We start from the raw sequence: 16,496 nt of genomic DNA on the forward strand, positions 1-16,496 counted from the left end.
TTCCTGTAGGAGTGAGCAATCTTGTTGGGGAAAAAGCAGTCTCACATTCTCCATAGTGCCTTACAACCAAGTGCAAACTAAGGCTTTTATTTAAAGAAACATTCGACTATGTGTCAGGTGATGATTCTTTTTCCACATTTTTCAGCCAGAAACAAAAATGTTGAAATATCACCAAAATGTTCTCATATTAAGGTCAGTCAGGACAGTAAGTTCCAGAAATCGTAAGAGAACAGCCACTACTTGTGAAATTGTTATATTCTGCTGTGCTTGCTAGAGAAGCTCAGGTAATTCTAAGAAGTCCTGTCCAAATCCGGGCACTGCTTTGAACCAAGCTTGAAAATAAACCCCTTACATTTGCTGACTCCTATTGGGAAGCTGTGGGCTTTAATCACTTAGGACTGAAAGATTTTGTATTACAATGATCTGTTGTTGTTTTTCATTCAAAAAAATTTTTAAATCTTTTTAATATCTTACTATTTTAATTTTGAGCATTTCTGGAGAATGGGTCCTACACTTCATAGGATATCGTTCTGGTGTCAGTTTATAGATAATATTTATCTTACCATAACATAATCTATAAAGGGAGTCCTAAAATTCTTACATAAAATTGGTTGAATATAACGTGTTAAGAAGAAAAATTGAGTGCCATCAAAATGCCTGGCTGCTCAAATGAGCCAGTACAACCACTGTCCACACTTCCATCTGAGAAGTGTGTTTCAGAACACAAGAGCCTACGTGTAGATTAATATTATATCTACAGACTCATATTTTCTTTCCAACTCCACTTTCTTCTCTACTCTCTGCCCCAGGGGCTTCCTGAGATTTAGAGGGTTCATTCCAGACTAAAAACCAACACTCAGAGATTGTTCATCTATCACATTAACGGGCTAGCCAGATAATTTCCCCAAGGTCTAAGCCTGAGAAAACACTGGTTCTCACGCTGACGGGGTCAAGTGTGTAGGCACAATACTGTCTGCTGCTCTAGGCTGACCTAGGGAGGAGCGAAGGAGTCAGTGGTGCCGGACCGCCCAGAGGCACTTTTCCTAACACTGCTGAGTTGTGCTTTAGTCTACTGCAACTTCCTGGCCTGTCCCCCAGCACTGAGTGGAAGGGGAGGAAGACGGGGGTGGGGAACCACTTTCCCTCTCCCGTCACTTGCTCTTGTCAGGCAGGAGTTCGAGGCAGCAGAGAGCCCTGTGAGATCAAAGGAGGACACGGCAGGGAGGCCCCATAGCGAGACTTAGCCTCTTAGCCTGCTGTGAGAGTATTCCTTAGGCACAGTGCCAAGTGTCTCTAAGAAACCAGGCGGTGGCCTGATCTTAAGGACACGCAGGTTCTGGGGGATGGATTTTTTGCTAATGAGTCATGTGGTTTTTCAGAAGGTCTCAGCTTGTCTCAGCCTGCCAGCACTCTCCTCTGGGCCTCTCATGCACCCTGAGCAGTCTGCATACCCTTAGACAGAGGTCTGCTCCTCGGGGCCTGCGGATCTATGTCCTGAAGACAGCAATCCACTCTGCTGCGGGCATAAGCCCGTAGACCAGGGGTAGTCAACCTTTTTATACCTACCGCCCACTTTTGTATCTCTGTTAGTAGTAAAATTTTCTAACCGCCCACCGGTTCCACAGTAATGGTGATTTATAAAGTAGGGAAGTAACTTTACTTTATAAAATTTATAAAGCAGAGTTACAGCAAGTTAAAGCATATAATAATTACTTACCAAGTACTTTATGTCGGATTTTCGCTGTTTGGCAGAATAAATCTTTATAAAACAACTTGCTATAGTTAAATCTATCTTTTTATTTATACTTTGGTTGCTCCGCTACCGCCCACCATGAAAGCTGGGATGCCCACTAGTGGGCAGTAGGGACCAGGTTGACTACCACTGCCATAGAACAAAAGACATTGCATACACTTTGCAAGTATTGTTCAAAATATAATTACTATTATTTGACTAGTTTCTAATAAACGTGAAAAATCTCTTTTAGGGAAAGTCTTTATCACTTATTCTATGGACACAGCCATGGAGGTGGTGAAATTCGTGAACTTTTTGCTGGTAAATGGCTTTCAAACTGCAGTAAGTACTTTATCCAAAGAGAACACTAAACAATTAAAGTAAGCACAGGAAAAGAAACACAAAAGAGGACAAATGATAAATAGCTGTTGATGTTTTAAACTATATTATTTGATTTATGTGATTGTGAACTAAATGCTTATGAATTTAGGTATTTTCTATATTTTAATGTATCCAAAGTCTCCAGCATGTTTTTCCTGCATACTCTTGACATGCATGACCCTGAGGACCTCTGAAAAGCCAGAGGTGTTAGTGTGGACCCAGAGGCAGCTGACCTCTGGCCTGAGGGGAACGCCAGCCTCCCGCTGCTCTCTGCGCCTTCACCCTTTTCCACCAGTTATGCCCTCTTTGGTTGTGCTTCCGGTGATGCCGGAGGCTGCAGGCTTCACCAGGCCACCCGCTTATTTGACCAGGTCCTTTGCTGGGCACTGGGCTGCGGGGTTTGAAGCAGAACATTGGACTGGGATGCGGAGGACCCAGGGTCCCTCTGCAGCCTGGGTCCCCGTCCCTGTGCAGCTGCCATTCCCCACCTGGGAGCAGCAGCAATGCTTCTACTACATGGCCAGGTTCTTGCTTGTTCTAGGCTAGCTCTAGGGGAGGCAGGCAACCCAGCCTTGCAGTTTACTGTGATCTTAGTCCAGAATAGCTCAGGAAGCACGTGCTCCTCCAGCCCCCCTGCAGTGGCCTGCAACAGCAACAGCTTAAAGCCATGTAAGTTTTTCTTTAGGATAAATAAAATATCACAGGAACCTTTAGATTGGTTTTCCTCAAACACTGAGATCACTTCTCTTCCTTCCCAGAGGCACCCTCTGGGTATCTGGTGACAGTGAATTCAAGAGAGTGGCAAAAAATTAAGGGAACTATCTATGGATACGAACATTAAAAGATAAAAAAGGGAATACTTAGTAAATAAATGTCTATTTTAAAGATTGACATTATTTAATAGCAGTTTTATTTGGATTTTTCTTTACTATATATATTTCTTTTTATTTATTTATTTGTTATTATTTTTTTGAATAAAGAGAGAGTCAGAGAGAGGGACAGATAGGGACAGACAGACAGGAAGGGAGAGAAATGAGAAGCATCAACTCATAGTCGCAGCACCTTAGTTGTTCATTGATTGCTTTCTCATATGTGCCTTGACCCTGGGGGCAGGGGGGTGGTTACAGCAGAGCAGGTGACCCCTTTGCTCAAGCCAGCGACCTTGGGCTCAAGCCAGAGACCTTGGGCTTCAAGCCAGCAACCTTTGGGTTCAAGCAGTGACCATAGGGTCATGTCTATGATCCCACGCTCAAGCCAGCAACCCCGCACTCAAGGCGGATGAGGCCACGCTCAAGCCGGCGACCTCAGGGTTTCGAACCTGGGTCCTCCACATCCCAGTCCAATGTTCTATCCACTGTGCTACCACCTAGTCAGACTGTGTGTGTGTGTGTGTGTGTGTGTGTGTGTGTGTGTGTATTTTTTTAATGGAAGTGTTTGAAAGTTTAAAAGAGCATACAATTTATACAGTGCAATTCCATGACTATATATAGAGACCAGCATTTCAATTTCTCATTTCTCATAAGAAAGTGTTGTAGCAACCATGATATAAAGTCATAATATTACAGGACCTGTGACCAACATTTCAGAAAAAAACCTTACTTTTGTTCATTTCCAAATAAGCATATTGATGGCCCCGGGAGAAAAGGACAGGTTTTTGTGACCTTAACAATCAGGAGCTGCTTGGGAAGAATTTCAATCTCTCTATGACCCTCATCACTATGAATCCCTGTGGTAGAATCACAGAGCCCAGTACTGATAGCTAAGTGACTAGATTGATACATTAAGATCTCCTTATAGGAAAAACAAAAAAAAAGAAACAAAAAAACCCCCCTTAATGGGTAATTTAAGGAGAGTTTTTAAAAAGGACTATTTCAAAGCTCTCAATAAGTTTTGGAGAATCCACAGGGAATCATGCAATATCCTGGGATGAGCAAAAGCAGGGAGTTGCTACCACCCCTAGGTCTAAAGAGGCAAGGAGCAGTGGTCACTGCCACCTGAAAGGATGGCTGTGTTGGTCTGCTGGGGCTGCCGTCAAGTACCACAGCCTGGGAAGCTTAAACAACAGAAATTTATTTCCTCATGGTTATAGAGGCTAGACGTTCAAGATCAAGGTTTTTAGCAGGGTTTATTTCATTCTGAGGCTTCTTCTTTGGCTTCCAGATGGCCATCTTCTCCTGTCTTCACCTGGTCTTTCCTCTGTGTTCTAATCTCGTCCTATAGGACACCAGTCATATTGGATCAGAGGCCATCCGTATGACTTTATTGACATTGATAACCTCTAAAAGCCCTATCTCCAAACACATTCACATTCTGAGGCACTGGGGGTTAAGACTTCAACATGATTTTTTTTTGGGGGGGAGGCACAGTTTGTCCCATAACAGTAGCCATGTGGGAAATTTGGCTGGACAAAAGCTGTGGACTTTGCCAGAGATCTGGAGTGACAAATGGAAGACATCCAGTACATTGTGCATCCCAAAATGTCCAGCTCACAGCAGGGAATAATTTAGATGCAGGAATAATATATAATAATAGCCACTTATTGAGTACTTACATCATGCCTGGTATTGTGATATGCCTTTTCCATGTTAACTCATTTTTATCCTCACAACCACCCTTGGAAGTTCACTTATTAACCACATATTACAAATGAAGATAGTAAGACTTAGAGAATTTTATTAATGTTTCCAAAGTCATGCAGGTGGGAAGTACAGAAGGCAGTAGTAGAACCAAGAGTAGAGCTAAGTTGTCTGTCTCTTCCCAGCCCCAACATTATGGTGCTCTGTCTTGTATAATAGAAATGGATTACTGACATAGTAACAGAGAGATATCAAAGCTTTCTCAAGATTACTCAATGCAGTCATTGGACACCAAACATTTTTTTACTTTGTTATTTATTTATTGAATTTATTGGAGTGACAGTGATTCATAAAACCATATAGGTTTTAAGTGTACAACTCAACAAAACATCATCTGCACACTGCACTGTGCACCCATCACCCCAAGCAAAGTCTCTCTCCTTCCCCATCCCCCCACCTTTGCCTACTTTTACCTAGCCCCCCACCCCCTTTCCTTTTGGCTGTCATCACAATGTTGTAGACCTCAGACATTTTAAAGCAGCAAATGGCCATCCAAACCAAAAGGGATGCCATTCCATTTTTGATGTCCCATCAGTAAAGAAACAGATTCTGAACTTGTACCATGTACTGTATGTATCTGCCAGTTTGGTGTACCATCTCGTTCTGGGAAGCTTAGAACCAGGTTGAAGAGCTAAGGCAGACATCAGTGAGACACTTGGTAGATAAAAGAATGTTAAAATGATGTGTTAATTGTCCAGTACCATTAATGGTCACAATGGGGTAGAGTTTGGTGGGGTGAGGAGGGGGAAGTCAGTGTGTGGGGAGGACTCAGCGAACAGGGGGTGTGGCCTGTGCTTCCAGGGTGCAGTGCAGCGACACCAGTGTGGGGAGTACAGTACGCAGGGCATCTGGGGAAAAGAGGTAAGACTAGGTCATAGGTGGCTTGGAAGTCTTGCTGAATGAGTAGGACTTGACTTGACCAGTCCTAAATAGCAGAGTGACATTTAGAACAACTGCTCTGGGAGCAGCATGGCTGAATCAACTAACGCCTCCTCAAGGACACTCTCCCTGCATCACCCACTGCAGCATATAATCCCCCTTCCAACCAAGAGCACCTTGTACACGTTCACTACGCTCTGGCTGCAGGACACATCTGAGTCCAAGAAAGACTGCATACTTGGTCTTTTGTAAAACAGAAAATAACTGTCTTTTCTTCCCTTCCAGTACACCTTCAAAGACTTTATTTAATATGTCTTTTCAAGGCCCAAAAGGTCTGCTTGATTTTCTTTTCTTTTTTTTTTACAGAGACAGAGTGAGAGTCAGAGAGAGGGATAGACAGGGACAGACAGACAGGAACGGAGAGAGATGAGAAGCATCAATCATTAGTTTTTTGTTGCGACACCTTAGTTGTTCATTGATTGCTTTCTCATATGTGCCTTGACTGTGGGGCTACAGCAGACCAAGTAACCCCTTGCTCGAGCCAGCGACCCTGGGTCCAAGCTGGTGAGCTTTGCTCAAGCCAGATGAGCCTGCGCTCAAGCTGGTGACCTCGGGGTCTCGAACCTGGGTCCTCCGCATCCCAGTCCAATGATCTATCCACTGCGCCACTGCCTGGTCAGGCTCTACTGCTTGATTTTCATCATAAACCTTTCTCCCACCATCTTAGTAATTGTTTTTGTGACTATTCCTTGGATTTGCTCCAAGTTCCATACAATCCTTTTTAAACATATAGATTGAAGCCTGATATAATGCCATAATAATGACCTGACTGAGGCAAGTAAAGCACCACAGTTTTATCTCAATACTTGCACACCATCTATCCACCCATTAAAATGTTCCGGAATCATGTTTGCCTTCCAACTCATCTATATATAATTGGTTTGTATATTCTTGTCTTACATCCAACTTGGTGGTCCATGTCTGTCAAATTTTTTAAAACAAAATTATTGTACAAGAGGCAAAGATATATTTTAATGCATACTTGTATATCCTAATTATGACTGTTAAATAGTACAGTGCCTACTAATGTTGAAATAAGGAATGTTTTAAGAAAATTGTATTTTGTTTTTTAGACTTACATTCTCCTCCCTGCAAAAAGCATTAGTGAATTTTTCCATATTAAATGTATATAGTCTCATGTTTTCTCTTGCTCTGCATCTAGAAAAAGCTTCTCATTAAGCACCACCTCCCCCATCTTTTTCTTGTAGATTGACATTTTTGAGGATAGAATCCGAGGCATTGATATCATTAAGTGGATGGAACGCTACCTTAGAGATGTAAGTGCATTCCAAAAGTCCGAGTTTATATTCTGGCGAGAAAGGACAATAGGCTTGTGAAGTTATTTTATGAAAGAAGCACTAGCACACCCACCAAGTCCAAAGCTGAGAAAGTCCCAACAAAGCCTCCCTTGTCGGCAGCCATGCAGATTTGGCAAGGAAGGATGGGGTCGCCCTCCTAGACACGCACAGGCAGGAAATAACGGTCAAACCAGACACAGGTGGTTGATAACAATCAGACAAACAATTTTTTTGACCAGAACAGGAAAGGAAGAAATGAAGGTGGGAGTAAGGAGGGAGCGGCAGAATTCAATTTAATCTAAGGCCACCCCAAGTGATCTGCAGGATGGGGCGGAAGAGCTTTCCCGGGTACTTGGTGCTTTAACAAGAGAGAAATTGATTGCTGCCAGCGTGTCCATGTCGGCACTCGGCTGCTTCCTTCGGAGCGAGAGCTCTAGAGGACTGAGCCTCAGCAGGGTGGGGTTTTGTGGCTTTCCCTTTTGTCTGCAGCCTGACGTTTGCTTTGTGCAGAAGGGTCTGGCCCTCCCGACTGCTGGCGCATCGTGCCACAGCAGGGCAGTCAGGAGTGCAGTAACTGGCAGCTCAGCTCCAGCTATGGGAGGGAGGGGGTTTTATCATTGGTGCTGCAGAGCCTTTTTGCCTCTATGTAGGATCACTTAGTGATTCGAGCTTTCATTAGCTGTTTATTAGTGATGGTTGTGGAAGATGGTGGCAAAACCGCATCCATTTAGGAGAGCTCCTCTCGGAGCCATCTGCTCTGCGTGTTTGAAGCGAGCTGGGGAGGGGGACACGGGGAAAGGGGACATGGGCGTCTGCCCGCGTGGGGGCCACTGCCTCACACTGCTCGCACAGAACGAGCCCAGCACCATCCTCCACTGTGTTAGAGAACGCTTACAGCCCTGCTGGCTAGGTTCCAGCCTGCCTTCACCAAATGGACCACACTTTACACTTTCATAAACATGCTTTCTCCCTCTCATTAACAGAAGACAGTGATGATAATCGTAGCAATCAGCCCCAAATACAAACAGGATGTGGAAGGCGCTGAGTCGCAGCTGGATGAGGATGAGCACGGCTTACATACTAAGTACATTCATCGGATGGTGAGTGGGGATGGAACCGCAGCGCCTCACCGGCCCCCAGAGACGGGCTGTTTCCTCTGTGAAGGCCTGTCCTTTACTAGAGACCAAGTGAAGGTGGCATGATGACCAGCGAAAAGTCCGGGGGATGTGGGTTCAGATCCACCTACCTTTGAGACCTTGGGCAACTCACCACACATCCGAGACTCCACAAGGGGAGACGGATCTGTGATCTCTAAGTTCTAAGATTCTTGAAAGCAGCGCTCTGCCGGCTTGATTGTCTACCAACAAGTGTGGAGTCCTAGGAGGGGCAGCACACAGGGCTGTGAGGAGCAAGGCTCCTGTATCGGCATCATGTCCTGTTCCCTGCCTTTTCACAGAGGCAGGGAAGCCTAGTGGAAAGAGCTCTTGCTATTGTGTCAGATAGACTTGGTTCAAATTCAGCTTCCTCATGTGCAGGCTGTGGTACCATGGGCCAAGTGCTTACACCCCTCTGTGCCTTCAGGTCTCTATTTGTAAAATGGGTCACCAATACTTATCATGCTGTTGTAGAGATTAAATGAAATGTCTTTGAAGGGGACTGCACATATTGGATGATCTATAGAGGGGAACAATTGTTTATAACTCATGAAGTATGAGGCCTGGTCAAACTAAAACCAGAGGGAGAAATTTAAAGGGAGGTAGACTTACTCAGCATCTGATAGAACATTCTGACTGAAAATACCACCCAGCTTTAGAACTGGCTGTTCTCTGGGCCAGCAGTCTTCCTGCTTTTCATGAGTGTAGAGATACCGTAGAGAGAGAGTCATGCTTTGCTAGGATGCCAGACTAGACTTGCGACTTCCAAACTCTCCCCCGGAGTCCCTAATGGGTGCTCGCATGTGCTCAGAGTGTGGGTGCACTGAGCCTCCCAGCCCGCCTCAGCCAGAGCTCATCTGCCTTTCTCAGGCTCGTTTGCCAAGGATTCTGAAATTTAAGGCTTGAAAATCACTGGACTGGAACGTGTAAGCTCTATTTCAGCCTAACATTCCCGGGGGAGGCACCTGGCATGGGCATGAGGGTCACTGACTGGGCCAGAGGACAGGGCAGGAAGCGGAAGTGGTCCAGATGGAGTGAGCGAGCAGCACAAGGCAGGAGACAGTTGGGCAGTCGAGGGGCTTGCAGCTTTACATTAGGAGAACCTACCTTAAGTCAGGTCTGTCCTGTGGATCAGGAGCACAGGAGAGAGGCGGGGTGGGTGGGTGTTCTTCGTCCGGGTTTTCAGGGTCTCTGTCTCCTCTTCTATCACGTGCCGACCACTTCTCTGAGCTCTGACCCAACCAAAGCAAAGTAAAAGCCAGAGCAAAATGGTGAGGTCACAGAGTAAGACCAGAGAGTCAGGAGACCAGCTTCCTTGTTATTCCATTGTCTCCCAGTCTCCCAGCCCATGGGCAAGGCCCAGAAAAATACCACTTGTGCCCTAAAAGGTCATGGCTGGCTCTGGGTACTGCCACCCCATGGCTGTCTGTTGTTGCGTGTCCGCATGGCCCCAAAGCACTCGATGTTCTGCCTGCATTTCTGGGATCCGCCAGGCCCGGGAGCTGACAGCTGGTGTGTGGGGAGGGCTCCAGGTCCCTAACCGTTCCTGAGAAAACCTGTCAAGCTCTGCTGGTGTGTGGCGATGCCAGGCACCAGTCACACACAGCTCAGCCCAGACCTTTTCTGATGGTGCCTGGCTATGAACCAGATTGTCTCCAAACTTGGTTTTTTGGGGCAGTGATATCTTGGGCTCTTCCTCATCACTGAAGGGGCTGAAGAGTCAGATACAGCAGTGCCTTCTGCCCACCTGGCCGCCCTCCCAGCCCCTCCAGGCAGCAGCCAACTCCAGGGCAGCGGGAGTGAAGAGGTGCTGAGGAGGAACTGCATCAGAGATCCCACGACCTCACAGAAAGCCAGTATCTGGAAACAAGAGAAAGAGAAGGGGCCAACGGCTGCTGGTTGGCCCCTCTACAGATGGAGCAGCCTAGTAAACAAACAAAAGTGTACAGTATCCAGTGTCCTGGAAGTCAGAAACTAGATCCAGCCCTTCACTTTTTTTTTTATTTTTTATTTTTATTTTTTGTATTTTTCTGAAGTTGGAAACAGGGAGGCAGTCAGACAGACTCCCGCATGCGCCCAACTGGGATCCACCCGGCACGCCCACCAGGGGGCGATGCTCTGCCCATGTAGGGCGTTGCTCTGTTGCAACCAGAGCCATTCTACTGCCTGAGGCAGAGGCCACAGAGCCATCCTCAGTGCCCGGGCCAACTTTGCTCCAATGGAGCCTTGGCTGCGGGAGGGGAAGAGAGAGACAGAGAGAAAGGAGAGGGGGAGGGGTGGAGAAGCAGATGGGCACTTCTCCTGTGTGCCCTGGCCAGGAATCAAACCCGGGACTCCTGCACGCCAGGCCGACGCTCTACCACTGAGCCAACCAGCTAGGGCCCAGCCCTTCACATTTAACTTGTAAACTGTGCCCTTCCTTTCACGTGTTTATGTGGATGTGGTTGGGGCTTTTAGCTGCCGAGTACTTGGGCCATTTTCAAACATGCTTTTGGTGTTGTCATCTGATTTTTCAAAGGGAAGTGGCTCTGAGAAAACACCTTGTGGACAGTTTGTGTGTGTGTTGTGTGATTGTGCGTGTATGCAAATAAGTATGAATATGTAAGAGTGTATGTTCAAAAGGGGTTTATTTGGTGAATTCAGTAACGAGTCGTCTCCACTATCACATTTCCCTCGGTTCTGTTTTTATTCCATGCACGATGAAGATCCCTCCGTAATAAAAATCAATTGGAAGATGAAATAGTTGGGAATGCATAATTCCTCACCTCCTTGTCATCAGAAGACTGAAAACTTGGTGCTAGTCACAGAATTTGGAAGACTCTGACTCCTCTCATATTGAAAATTCTGGTTTTGATAGAGTTCTTGGCAGCTAAACCTTTTTGGGCCACTGCAGTGTCAGAGCAGATTGGAACTGGTGTGGGAAACCTAAAGCTTGGAAGGCAGAGCTCGTCACGCTGACCTCCCAGCCCTCCCACGCCCATTCTGTGCTCTAGCTGTGAGGCGTGACTAGCTGTCCGCACCCACTGACATACTTCCACACCTCTGGACATATGCTCTACTGAGAACATCCTCCCTTCTCCCCCGTTTTCCCTGCTTGACCAAATTCTCATTCCAGTACCCAGATGACACATCTCCCTTCTAACTGTCCTCAAAGTACTGATATAAATGGATGGCCCCCATTTAGGGCTTCCACAGCAATTTGTTCATACTTTTCACACTGCACTGGGGTTGGTAATTTACCTTTCTGACTGCTCACTAACTTGATGGCTTTGTGAGGACAGGCTTTGTGTCAGGGGTATTCTGGTAAACTGGTTCTCCCACTACCCCCCCAAATCCCGATTCATAGCATTTGTCCATTTCCATGGTATAAATACTCTCACCATAGCCAATATCTAGCTACCAATGGGAAGTCACTGAACACAGAATTGGGAAGAAGCACACAGCTGGCTTCTGTGAGCTGATATGCAGGCCCTAGAAGGTACCTTAAACCTTAAAACCCAAAGTCTAGCATGGAGCCTGACTTTGAATAGACCTTCAATAAATGATTGGCGAATGAGTAAATGGCACAGATGTGTGACAGGGAGAGCTTCAAATTATAAGGGTGTGGCACTCAAATAGGGAAATCAGAGTGAAGGGGCAGTGGGCTGCATAGTTGTGGATACTTCAGCTCCTCATTCTGGTTCCTGAAATTAAACCTTGAATTTGTTCTGTTCCAGATGCAGATTGAGTTCATAAAACAAGGAAGCATGAATTTCAGATTCATACCTGTGCTTTTTCCAAATGCTAAGAAGGTAAACAAACAAATAGAAAATGTTAGAATTCAAGCTTATGCTTTGTTTGCTCTCTGGGATTTTAGTGGGAGACCTTGTCAACTCACTCTTTATCATCCTTAGATATAAGGGTGTTACCAGAAAAATCAACAAGTTGTACTACTCAGTTCAGCAACATGAATCCAGTGTTATCTGAGAGACCATCTCTGTCCTAATTGTTCAAAGAGCCATTACACACAAAGAAGTAGTTTGTGTTTTAACTCATGAGCTAAAAGAGACTGTTCATCTGATACTTCTTATCTCTTGTACATAAAAGTCAAGATGTGTACTTTTTTTGCTGGCTGTTCCAGAGAAGTATTTTGTGGCACATAGTTCAGCTCTCAAAGATGTAGAATACAGAAATTAAATCTGCACAGTTACCAAAGTGAATTTTGCTGTGGTTCATATGAGGGTGTTTGCAGCAGAAGGGCATGCTGGCAAGTTTGACAGAGGGGAACAAAAACCAGCTGAGGCCATGCACCAGGCTGGCAAAGGGAACGCAGTGGCTTAGCAGTCCTGAGAGTCAGCCCGCAGCACCCTTAGCTCAGGCCCAGCTTCACCCTGGAGGATTTCCAGGTGTCAGGACGGCATTAGACGTTTGCCCTGGATGAGGGAGGGTTCCAGTGTGTGTGAATGGGAACCTAGGCTTGTACAGGTCACAGTCTGCACAATAGTATGCCTTTCCGTCCCTTGCCCGGGCTCTCATTGCTCTGCCATCAAAGAGGAATATCTAAAACGTAGATCTGATCCTCTCCACCTTAGAAATTTTGTAGTGGTTTCCCACTGACTACAAGATCATATCCATCTTTCTTAGCACGACATATGAGGTTCCTTAGAAGAGGGCTGTGCCCACATGCTCAGCCTTCTCTCCTGTCACACGTGCGGGTGACTCTGCTCTGATCATTCCGGACTGTTTCAGCATGCCTCACCTATGCCTCGTTCTTCCATGTTTCTGTGCCTTTGCTCTCTGTTTCCTCTCTGGCAGTGCCCTTCCCTGACTTCTCTGTCTAGTGAACTCTTGCTTCTCCTTCTGTCACCCAATCTCTCTAGCCTCCCTGATCTCTCTTCCCCTGTGCTGACCTTGATTCAATGATACGTGGTTGGGATGAAGGCACTGGGAGTAACTGGTTAGAATTACTGGAGCATGATGATAGAAAAAGCCAACCAACTTTTAGTTGGTTTTTGAAACTTCTTCGGACAGTCAGACCCTTTGCTGCCTGTGCTTGGGGCAGACCGCTCCTGCTGCCTGCACCCTGGGTATCCCATTGCCTAGAAAATAGTTTCTTTTTCTTTATATTTTGACTCCCTCATAAGACTATTAACTGTTCAAGGCAGTAACTGTGTCTTTTTCATTTGGGTCTTATCAATACCCAGCATGATGCCTGACACATGGCAGGTGTCACTTCTCAGCTCATTCTGTAATCTCCAAAGGACTGCCATCTACTCAGAGAAAAACCGGCAAGGCCCTATGTGACACAGCCGCCTCTACTTCCAGACCCCCTTGCCTCTCTCTCACTCGCTCTTCTCCTTGAACTGCCAGGCGCGCTCCCGCCATTGTGCGTTTGCTCTGGCTCTTCAGCCTGCCTGGACCCAGACCCTGCAAAGCTTGACCCCCCCTGCTCTTTTCCTAAGCACCCTATTCCAAACTGCAAACAATTCACCTTGGCCCCAGCACTGCCTAAATCCTTTCTCTACAGCATATATCACCACCGAATACACTATACATTTTACTTATTCATTATCTGTCTTTCCCCAACAGAATGTCCACTCCATGAGGGCAGTCTAAAATTGCACCCCCATGGTCCCCAGCTCAGTTTCTGCCTTTGCCTGATGACTGAGGTCTGCTGGCTCCCTCCCCCTGCTGCAGGTCAGACCTGTGGCTGGAGTGAGAGGATAATGAATTAGATTGAGCCCACAGCCTTGGCATACTTCTTACAAAGTCACAGGGGAATTTGCATCACTCTGCATGACCCCGGTCCTACCCCTTTTATGTGAGGGTGGTGAAAGGCACATTGAAATGCAAAGGGCAGGTAGTCTGGGAGACTGACAGAAAATGCAGTGCACATGTGGTTTCTATAATGAGATATACAGCTTATACCGGAAGCCAAGAGCATGTCACATGCTAACCCCTTCCAAAAGCAAAACAGCACAACTCCCAGGATCATTTGGTAGAAACGCCCCTGAGGGGAAAGCCGTAGATGTTTGGGAACTAAGCCTGGGATCTGGAATCCAGGTTTTTCTCTAATGGCCTTTGCTCCTGTCATTCTCTCACCCCTAGGAGCACGTGCCCACCTGGCTGCAGAACACTCACGTCTACAGCTGGCCCAAGAACAAAAAAAACATCCTGCTGCGGCTGCTCAGAGAGGAAGAATACGTGGCTCCTCCCCGGGGGCCTCTGCCCACCCTGCAGGTGGTCCCCTTGTGACACCCTCCCTCCCCGGACCACTGGGGCCGTGCTCGCTCTGACAGGGACTCTTCTAGCTGAGGCTGGTTGGCAACATTCACAGCTGTTTGTTTCCAGTTGCTCCCTGAGGGGCCCTCCAAGCCCAGAAAACCTGTTCTGCAGAGTCTTTTTCCTCCTGAGACCACCACAGACCCTGTCTTTGAAATGGAGGCTGAGGCTGCTCTGCATCCCCTGCCTCTTACGTGTACCGTCCGTTGCTCCGAACAGTCTGACTTGTCCATTCTGGGCGCCTCACTGCTTAGCAAGTAGATTCTATAAGTGACGCTGCAATACATGTAAACGACCACAAACAGCCTCCCATTGCGTTAGGCCACTTTTATGTGTTAGCCAGATGCTTGTGTGGCCTCAGGCCAGAATGATTTGTGTACAAATAATAAAATGTGTACTCTTTTGTAACATTGTGTTTCACTTATCGCAAAGAAGATAGATATATATTAATTTATAATAATATGTTTAGGCAGTTGCTTCCACTGATATCAATAACACTTCTTAGAACACTAGATTTTATTTATATTATAACCTAGATGTCTGCTGAGTAAGATGAATGTCTTTGTTTAAAAAAAAAAAGTAAAAAAGAAAGAGAAAAGAAAAGAAAAGCTAGTATACCTTAAATACTCATATGTAAGAATCTTAACAAGTACCTTTACCTTCATAGCATTTGAAACTCGGCAGAACCAACTGACTTGTTTGATTAACTCAAAATGCCTGGAAAACACCCCAAACACAAACTTCAAGTCTCCTTTCTCTCTTCTTATTATCTTTTTTTTTGCCCAAGCGGATAGCATCATTAAGTATTCCATCTACAGTTACAAATAGAATGACGTCAGCAATTAGTACTCTGAAATGTTTCTAGTTTGCAAAGGTTTAATAGAATGATGTTATTAGCCCTTCCTCCCTCAGAGACCTCTCCTGAGCACTCAGCCACTATTCCCATCCCAGGTGAATGAGGAGGGAAGGTCCCTGCTGTTCTACAAATAGTCCTTAAAGCAGTGCAGCTGGTGGCACTAGAAGAAGAAAAAAAAGTGTGCACATGCGCACACGTACAACACCTGGCCAAGTGATGACAGTTTGACCCCTGAAGTTTCTGTGAAATCTGATGAACACAGACATCAAAGGAGTTTTAACAACAACAAGAGTAACATCTGATTTATTTAGACACAACCCTGGTCCTCACACATTGATATGTAGAGGTGGAGGTAGGTACACCGCTCACTCTGAAAAAATAATCCCTTCACCTCAGGCTTTAGTGAGACCTCAATGATTTTAGGAGTGAGGTGTGCAGAATGCAAAGTTAAATTCTGGTCGAATGTTTAGTGACTGACTTAAAATTTAACATGTAATTTTTAATTTCAGTGTACCTGGTTTCAAAATGTGCCTGTTTAGTTTAACTTCCATGTTGTTCAAAGAGAACTCAGTTCATGGCTAATAACCAAAGTATCAGACTAGCTATTTCTCAGCTCAGTGCTCAGAAAAATTATTATAGTTGATAAGCCTTTTTTTTCCTATTAAATAAATCTGTTTTTGAACATTCCAGACCTTGTTTCATGATGTCTTGCCAAGCGTTCTTCCCAACCTGAGCTGTTTCATCAACCCCCTCATCCACTTTGCCAAACACCCCTTTGTCACCATCACCTTTGCCAAATGGATTACGAAGTCCTATGATCATTGGGAAATGATCCAGAAAGAGTCTCTCAAAACACAGGATCTTTCTGTTTGTTCTTAATGAACCAAGAAAAATCAGTGAGACCTACCTCCTAGGGGAAACTGAAAAGACAAGGAAGGTTAACTTGTGGGAAAATATCACAAAGTAGATATGGATATGCCACTCATCCTGAAAGACTATGCACTATTTTTCAAGATAAATGGCTCAATATGAGCCCACCAACCAAATAAACAAAAACCAGGCAGGAAGAAAGGCGCCAAAGTCACAGAGATCTGAAAAGCCAGAGCAGTGCAAGAACTAAAAACACGTGTCACTCACACATAATGGATGGAGAAGGAACCCGTCCAATACCACAAGTAACCAAGGTGATGAGGCAGCTTAGAAAAAAAAATGAAAACTCTTCAGAATATAAACTTTTAA

At 45.5% G+C, this 16,496-nt stretch overlaps 1 protein-coding gene across 2 annotated transcripts in view; it reads left to right on the forward strand.

Annotated features, from left to right (window-relative positions):
* Positions 1-14,809, forward strand: part of TRAF3IP2 (TRAF3 interacting protein 2) — a 51,729-nt gene extending 36,920 nt beyond the window's left edge. For both annotated transcript variants that reach the window (XM_066373460.1, XM_066373459.1), the window contains exons 5-9: positions 1,986-2,074; positions 6,897-6,965; positions 7,970-8,086; positions 11,857-11,931; positions 14,228-14,809. In XM_066373460.1, coding sequence (XP_066229557.1) covers positions 1,986-2,074; positions 6,897-6,965; positions 7,970-8,086; positions 11,857-11,931; positions 14,228-14,374 — 497 coding nt within the window. In that variant the 3' untranslated portion in view covers positions 14,375-14,809. The remainder of the gene's footprint in view (positions 1-1,985; positions 2,075-6,896; positions 6,966-7,969; positions 8,087-11,856; positions 11,932-14,227) is intronic.
* Positions 14,810-16,496: the final 1,687 nt, after the last annotated feature.

The sequence above is a fragment of the Saccopteryx leptura genome, chromosome 3 (genome assembly GCF_036850995.1).
Source record: "Saccopteryx leptura isolate mSacLep1 chromosome 3, mSacLep1_pri_phased_curated, whole genome shotgun sequence".
In the NCBI taxonomy this organism is placed as follows: Eukaryota; Metazoa; Chordata; class Mammalia; order Chiroptera; family Emballonuridae; genus Saccopteryx; species Saccopteryx leptura.